Below are 7,909 nucleotides of genomic sequence, written 5' to 3'. Positions count from 1 at the left end.
ATGCACGCCTACTTCTTGACTTAACTTTGGTGGAATGTAATCTATGGCTTTTTGAAAGTGTCAAGGACTGTTTTCCAGATCATTAATTTAGTTTTAGTAGTACATTTTATACATATTATAAAAAGTATACTTATTTTAAACATGGTTTTCATACGGAACACTTTATATTTCTAGGAGACCCTTTGTACTCAATATTTAAACTGAGAGATTTTCATGTTTCATGAATAGAATTATGGGCACTTTAAATCAGTCTTTGGTCACACAATTCATTATCATAGGCTTCCCTGACCTCAATGAAGCTGATGGCTTGGTTTTCACCCTTCTGAGTATTATCTATGTCTTCACACTTAGTGGTAATGTTGTAGTCATTACCCTAATCTGCACTCATCATCACCTTCATGTTCCTCTCTATATCTTTGTTGTGATACTTTCCTTCCTGGAGATCTTTTACACAGGAGTCACTATTCCAAAAATGTTGGCAAATTTGTTAAATGAGAAAGTTATTTCATATTTTGGATGCCTTCTCCAAATCTACTTTCTTCATTGTTTGGGTATTACGGAAACGTATCTTCTAACAGCCATGGCTTATGATCGTTACATGGCCATTTGTAACCCTTTACAATATCCTTCTATTATGACAAATAGTTGTTGTTTTCAGTTAGCAGCGTGTTGTTGGGTTGTCGGCTTCTTTGGACCTTTGACTCAGATTATCTTGCTATCTCGTCTTTCCTTTTGTAAGTCAAACAAGGTTGAACATATCTTCTGTGACTTTACACCATTGATAAACTTGGCATGTTCTGATACGTCACTCAACATCACCGTTGACTTTGCAATCAATTCTTTCCTTCTCTTCTTGGCCTTTGTATGCATTATCACGTCCTACATCAAAATCATTTCAGCAGTTTTAAAAATAAAGACAGCAGCAGGAAGGAAAAAGGCTTTTTCTACCTGCGGTGCCCACCTTACTGTTGTTCTGCTCTTTTTTGTCAGTGTGGGTTTTATGTATGTCAGGTTGACCAATAATCCTTCGGTAAGGTTTGATCGTGTGATGGCTGTCATTTACTCTGTATTAACACCAATGTGTAATCCAATCATTTATAGTCTGCGAAATCGAGAGATAAGGGAAATTTTGAGGAAGAAGTTGAGTGTACTATTCTAGAAGATTCATGTATTAATATATATATTATTTTTATTTGTTTTTACTTATTAAACCAGATGTTGATACATATTTTTTTTGTAACCTGTCTTTATACTTTTATGGTAACTTTTGTATTCTTTTTTTTTATTTTGTTCTTTTTATGATGACATCTGTTTACAACATTGAGCAACCACATGGGTATGTTCAGGATTGCATCAGGATTTGGTCAGGATTTTATGTAGGTAAAATCCTGACCAAATCTGCATCAGAGGTCACTGGCAGGTCACCTGCGCTGTCCTTGCGTTGTTTCTGCAATGTAAGGACATGCTGCTTCCGCATGTGTGTTTTCGCGGGTATGCCGCATGCGTCTTTTAATGCATAGTGGAGACAGGATTTCATGAAATCCCCTCCACTATGCTGTAACATCTGAACGCTGCGTGTCTCATGCTGCGGCTCAACGCAGCGTCAAAAATGCAGTGTTTCCTGAACGTGGAAACATACAAATGATGCAAACAGTCAAAAAGTCTTGATGCAATAAACAAATGTATGTAGAATTTGTATGCATTTAAAACCTAAAACGGGTCGGTCACGACCCTAACACTAGAGGAAAGTTAATTACATCTATTCACACTTGGCTCCGGCCAACCCATATGTAGGCTTTGCTGAGAGAGGTGTCCATATTCACCCAAGCATGCAGACATTAGCCTTCGGTAAGTGTTCACATTTGGACAGGGAGGTCAGGTACCCATCAGTTTTTTAATGAGACCACCTTGACGATGGTTGATGGGCTCACACTATTTGGCCAAATTCTGTGCTAAGCGTCTCAAAAAAATTTTTTCCTAATGTTCAAAAAGCAAGTTTGCAATTCATATTTCATGTATTTCATATTTGATGTGTTTTGGCACGATAGAGTGCAACCTTTTTTTGTATATTATATATGGAGGTAGCTGCTCCTGGTATGCACCTATTCACACTAGTTTGGATGTGCCAGTCTTTTTTCTGTCATTTCTGTTAGCTTACTGACTGCGCACTCCTCCCTTCACCATCTGGTTTTTAATTACATCTATTCACACTTGGTTCCGGCCAACCCATATGTAGGCTTTGCTGAGAGAGGTGTCCATATTCACCCAAGCATGCAGACATTAGCCTTCGGTAATTGTTCACATTTGGACAGGGAGGTCAGGTACCCATCAGTTTTTTAATGAGACCACCTTGACGATGGTTGATGGGCTCACACGATTTGGCCAAATTCTGTGCTAAGCATCTCAAAAAATATTTTTCCTAATGTTCAATAAGCAAGTTTGCAATTCATATTTCATGTATTTCATATTTGAAGTGTTTTGGCACGATAGAGTGCAACCTTTTTTTGTATGTTAACATGTACAGTATATCACAAATGTGAGTACACTTCTCACATTTTTTAAAATTTTTTTATATATTTTCATGTGACAACACTGAAGATCTGACACTTTGATACAATGTAAAGTAGTCAGTGTGCAGCTTGCATAACAGTGTAAATTTTGTAAACAAAAAAGTTGCACTCTGTAGTGCTCAATCATGTCAATATGAAATATATGAATTATGAATATTAGCACTACAGAGTGCAACTTTTTTGTTGTATATGGAGGTAGCTGCTCCTAGCTTGCACCTGTTCACATTAGCTTGGATGTGCCAATCAGTCATTTTGTTATTGTATATTAGCTCTCCGACCGAGCACTCCGCCCTTTAACATGTGGTGAATTTTAATTGCAACAGGGTCCTACCTACCCATAAAATCAGACTTTGAAGAGAGGTATTCACATCTACCCAGGAATTCAGACTTCAGTCTTAGAGAGGTGTTCACACTAGACACGTTAGGACCCAGCCGATTTGAGACCACCTTGTCATTGATTGATGGGCATGCATGAATTGGCCAAATTATGTGCTAAGTGTCTCATTTTTTTCTAGTATCCAGAAGCAGTATTGCTATTCATATTTTGTATATTTCATATTGACATGCTTTAGCACTAAAGAGTAGGGTTGAGCGACCTTGACCTTTTTGGAGTCGAGCCGTGTTTCGCGAAACCCGACTATCTTAAAAGTCGAGTCGAGTGGAATCGGCCGATTATCGCGAAAAGTCGGGTATCGACCGAAACATGAAACCCAATGCAAGTCAATGGGGGAGCATAGTCGGCAGTGAGTGGAGGCCAGGAAAACATCTACACTGGCCATTTTAAAGGCAAAAACATCCATTCTTGTTACAGAAGCTTCTCAATCGTAATTTAGCTTATAATAATTGGAAGGCATTTGAAATTGGGGGTCATTTGGCTAAAGTTGTGGGGGGTAGGGCTGGTTCAAGTAATTAGTGGGCCCAGTAAATCTGGACCACGTCACGGCAGTGGAACAGGGAGAGGTAAGTATTTCAACTTTGCAAGTGCTGTGATCCTGAGCATGCAGGGGGGGCCCACTCGTTGGCATTGGCACTGGCACAGGGTCCCTCAAAGTACAGCGGTGTGTTTGCACGGCGGGAGCGCCTCCCACCGGCAGCAACACTTTTGCGTACTATGAGAGGCCCTGTGCCAGTGACGTCGCCAACGAGTATTCCTCCCCCCACCTGATGAAGGAACCTGCACCTTCATATGCACCTTCCTCTTTGTCCCCGTGTAAGGTGGTAGGGGGACCTGACTTTCAGCAGGGTCACAATCTTGCAGTGTAGCGTGCACGGGGAATGTTGCATTATGGGTCAATGTACCAGCAGACTCATCTATCACTGGCTGGGCAATGGGCAGGATGAGGGGGGAACAGATATGGGCCCAAAGAATAAAGTGGGCTAAATGCAGTTCAAAATTGTTAACAGGACTAACCAGGGGGCATTGTTTTGTTCAGTGGAAGACAACTGGAATGAGAGGCTGACACAGAGAGTAGGCCCAAATCTGTAAGTAGTCTAAATGCAGTTCAAAATTGGCAAGAGTAGTAAACAGGCGGCACAGCTTTGTTCAGTGGAGGAGAACAGCAAGGAGTGGCAGACACCGATAGTAGGCCCCAATTCAACTAGTAGGCCAAATGCAGTCTAACATTAACAACTACTTAACGAGAGCCTGAAAATGGAATTTCAGGACAGGAAACCAGGAGAACAGCAAGGAGCGGCAGACACTGTTAGTAGGCCCCAAACCAACTAGTACGCCAAATGCAGTTGTTCCATTTAAGCACTATTTAACAAGAGCCTGAAGATAGAAGCTTAGGAAAGGCAACCTGGAGAACACCTTGGAGCGGAAGACACCGTCTCTACACCCCATACCCAATTTGTAGGCCTAATGCAGTGTAGTTTTCACCAACTACTAAACGAGAGTAGGAAGATAGAAGCAATGTGGACGAAACATGGGGAACACCTTGGGGCGGCAGACACCGTTAGTAGGCTCTACCAAAGTTGTAGCCCCAATGCAGTTTTAAAATTCCTAGAGGCTGAAAACAAGACTATTGACGCTCTGCTTTTTTCAAAGGAAGACAGCTGTATTGAGTGGCGCAGACAGACACAGGTAGTAGGCCTTAAACCAAAAATGTGGCTCACTGCAGTTTAAAAAAGGTTACAGGGGTACACAGGCAGCATTGCTCTGGGCAGTGGAGGACAATTTCAATAGTGGACCGCAGACAGACTTTGTACGCCTACTATTAAAAAAAGGATGCTCTATGCAATTAAAAATAGGTTCCAGGGGTACACGGGCAGCAGTGTTCTGGTCAGTGGAGGCCTAGTGGAAGGAGGGACCGCAGACAGGCTTCGAAGGCCTAACATAATAAAATTGGACTGGCTGTAGGCAATTTAAAATTGGTTCCAGGGGTACACGGGCAGCAGTAGACAGGTCAGTGGAGGCCTAGTGGAAGGAGGGACCGCAGACAGGCTTCGAAGGCCTAACATAATAAAATTGGACTGGCTGTAGACAATTTAAAATTGGTTCCAGGGGTACACGGGCAGCAGTGGTATGGTCAGTGGAGGCCTAGTGGAAGGAGGGACCGCAGACAGGCTTCGAAGGCCTAACATAATAAAATTGGACTGGCTGTAGGCAATTTAAAATTGGTTCCAGGGGTACACGGGCAGCAGTGGTCTGGTCAGCGGTAGCCGATTGTAATGAGTGTCTGCCAGTTAGTAGTCCAAAACAATAAATAAATGTGAATGTCTCGCATTAAAATAAAACGAAAACACTAAAGGGTGCAATCATTAGGTACAGGGGTGGGATCCTCTGCGTAGTTTCAGACCTACTAATTTAGCGCAAAGTATTTACTTTAGTAAATAGAGGACACTGCCCCTGACTATGTTAAGTACCATCATACATGTCAACACAATGGTATTGTCAGTGGCAGGAAGGGAAGGATGTCAGCGCATAGACTAAACATTGGTGGAAGTGTGAGAGATAACTGTGGAAGTGGTAGAGCAATGTTTGACCTGGGGGTGGGTGAACTCTCTTGTGGCCGGCGGTACAGGCCCAGGGCCCCTCATGTTACAACAGTGTGTCTGACGTTGGGTGCGCACCACCACCGCCAGAGACACTTTATTGTACTATGAGGGACCCAGTGGCAGTGCTGTCGACCAAAAGCGGGCACACCCACCTCTTCAGACAAACAGCACTCTCACGGGTGCTTGCACCAAGTCGCGATACCACGGCCCCGTGTGGGGAGTTTGGCCATTTAGGGAGGTGTAAACATGTCGTATGCTGGACAATCAGCTGCAGCAAATTAAGACATTAGAAAAGTAATTCACAGTAGTCCACAGGCAAGAGCTTTTCATAGGAAAGCTAGGTGTCGGCCGGGCAAGGTGGGGCAAAAGAATTCGAAATCCAGTTGTGGTTCATTTTAATGAATGTTAGATCATCAACATTTTGGGTAGCCAGACGAGTCCTTTTTTCGGTTAATATTGAACCTGCAGCACTGAATACTCTTTCTGATAGGACACTAGCGGCCGGGCAAGCAAGCTCCTGCAATGCATATTCTGCCAATTCTGGCCAGGTGTCTAATTTGGATGCCCAGTAATCAAATGAGAATGAGGGTTGAGGGAGAACATCGATAAGGGATGAAAAATAGTTTGCAACCATACTGGACAAATGTTGTCTCCTGTCACTTTCAATTGATGCAGCAGTACCTGTCCTGTCTGCGATCATAGCAAAATCACTCCACAACCTGGTCAGAAAACCTCTCTGTCCAACACCACTTCTGATATGTGCACCCCTAACACTCCTGGTCTGCTGCCCCATGGAGCTCGTGTGAGAACGATCACGGGCGCTGTGTGCTGGGAATGCCTGAAGCAAACGGTCAACAAGAGTTGATTGTTTGGTTGCTAATATTAGTTCCAAGTTCTCATGTGGCATAATATTTTGCAATTTGCCTTTATAGCGAGGATCAAGGAGGCAGGCCAACCAGTAATCGTCATCGTTCATCATTTTTGTAATGCGTGTGTCCCTTTTGAGGATACGTAAGGCATAATCCGCCATGTGGGCCAAAGTTCCAGTTGTCAAATCTGCGTTTGTGAGTGGTTGAGGGGCAGTTTCAGGCAAATCTACGTCACTTGTGTCCCTCAAAAAACCAGAACCCGGCCTTGCCACGCCACCAATTTCCAGTGCCCCCGGGAAAGCTTCCTCATTAAAAATATACTCATCCCCATCATCCTCCTCGTCCTCCTCGTCCTCCACCTCCTCTTCGCCCGCTACCTCGTCCTGTACACTGCCCTGACCAGACAATGGCTGACTGTCATCAAGACTTTCCTCTTCCTCTGGTGCAGACGCCTGATCCTTTATGTGCGTCAAACTTTGCATCAGCAGACACATTAGGGGGATGCTCATGCTTATTATGGCGTTGTCTGCACTAACCAGCCGTGTGCATTCCTCAAAACACTGAAGGACTTGGCACATGTCTTGTATCTTCGACCACTGCACACCTGACAACTCCATGTCTGCCATCCTACTGCCTGCCCGTGTATGTGTATCCTCCCACAAAAACATAACAGCTCGCCTCTGTTTGCACAGTCTCTGAAGCATGTGCAGTGTTGAGTTCCACCTTGTTGCAACGTCTATGATTAGGCGATGCTGGGGAAGGTTCAAAGACCGCTGATAGGTCTGCATACGGCTGGAGTGTACAGGCGAACGTCGGATATGTGAGCAAAGTCCACGCACTTTGAGGAGCAGGTCGGAGAACCCAGGATAAGTTTTCAATAAGCACTGCACCACCAAGTTTAAGGTGTGAGCCAGGCAAGGAATGTGTTTCAGTTGGGAAAGGGAGATGGCAGCCATGAAATTCCTTCCGTTATCACTCACTACCTTGCCTGCCTCAAGATCTACTGTGCCCAGCCACGACTGCGTTTCTTGCTGCAAGAACTCGGACAGAACTTCTGCGGTGTGTCTGTTGTCGCCCAAACACTTCATAGCCAATACAGCCTGCTGACACTTGCCAGTAGCTGGGCCATAATGGGACAACTGGTGTGCAACAGTGACAGCTGCCAATGGAGTGGTTGGGCGACTGCGGTCTGTGGAAGAGCTCTCGCTTCTGCAGGAGGACGAGGAGGAGGAGGGGGTGCGAACGCCTACAGCCAACTGTTTCCTAGACCGTGGGCTAGGCACAACTGTCCCTAAATTGATGTCCCCTGTGGACCCTGCATCCACCACATTCACCCAGTGTGCCGTGATGGACACGTAACGTCCTTGGCCATGCCTACTGGTCCATGCATCTGTAGTCAGGTGCACCTTTGTACTCACAGATTGCCTGAGTGCATGGACGATGCGCTGTTTAACATGCTGGTGCAGGGCTGGG

The 7,909-nt window shown here is 44.6% G+C and overlaps 1 protein-coding gene across 1 annotated transcript; it reads left to right on the top strand.

The window, feature by feature from the left end:
* The first annotated feature begins 232 nt into the window (after nucleotides 1-232).
* On the top strand, nucleotides 233-1,166 carry LOC138657975 (olfactory receptor 6N2-like). Its single transcript, XM_069745563.1, has one exon. It carries the CDS (start codon nucleotides 233-235, stop codon nucleotides 1,157-1,159), a length of 927 nt encoding a protein of 308 aa, XP_069601664.1. The 3' UTR covers nucleotides 1,160-1,166.
* The last annotated feature ends 6,743 nt before the right edge of the window (nucleotides 1,167-7,909 follow it).

The sequence above is a fragment of the Ranitomeya imitator genome, chromosome 1 (genome assembly GCF_032444005.1).
Source record: "Ranitomeya imitator isolate aRanImi1 chromosome 1, aRanImi1.pri, whole genome shotgun sequence".
Lineage (NCBI taxonomy): Eukaryota > Metazoa > Chordata > Amphibia > Anura > Dendrobatidae > Ranitomeya > Ranitomeya imitator.
The sequence above is the reverse complement of the archived record's forward strand: the minus strand, read 5'-3'. Positions and strand labels throughout refer to the sequence as shown.

Bases quoted from the DNA above. Each gene is read 5' to 3' on its own strand.
- LOC138657975 (XM_069745563.1), top strand. From the start codon at position 233: ATGGGCACTTTAAATCAGTCTTTGGTCACACAATTCATTATCATAGGC.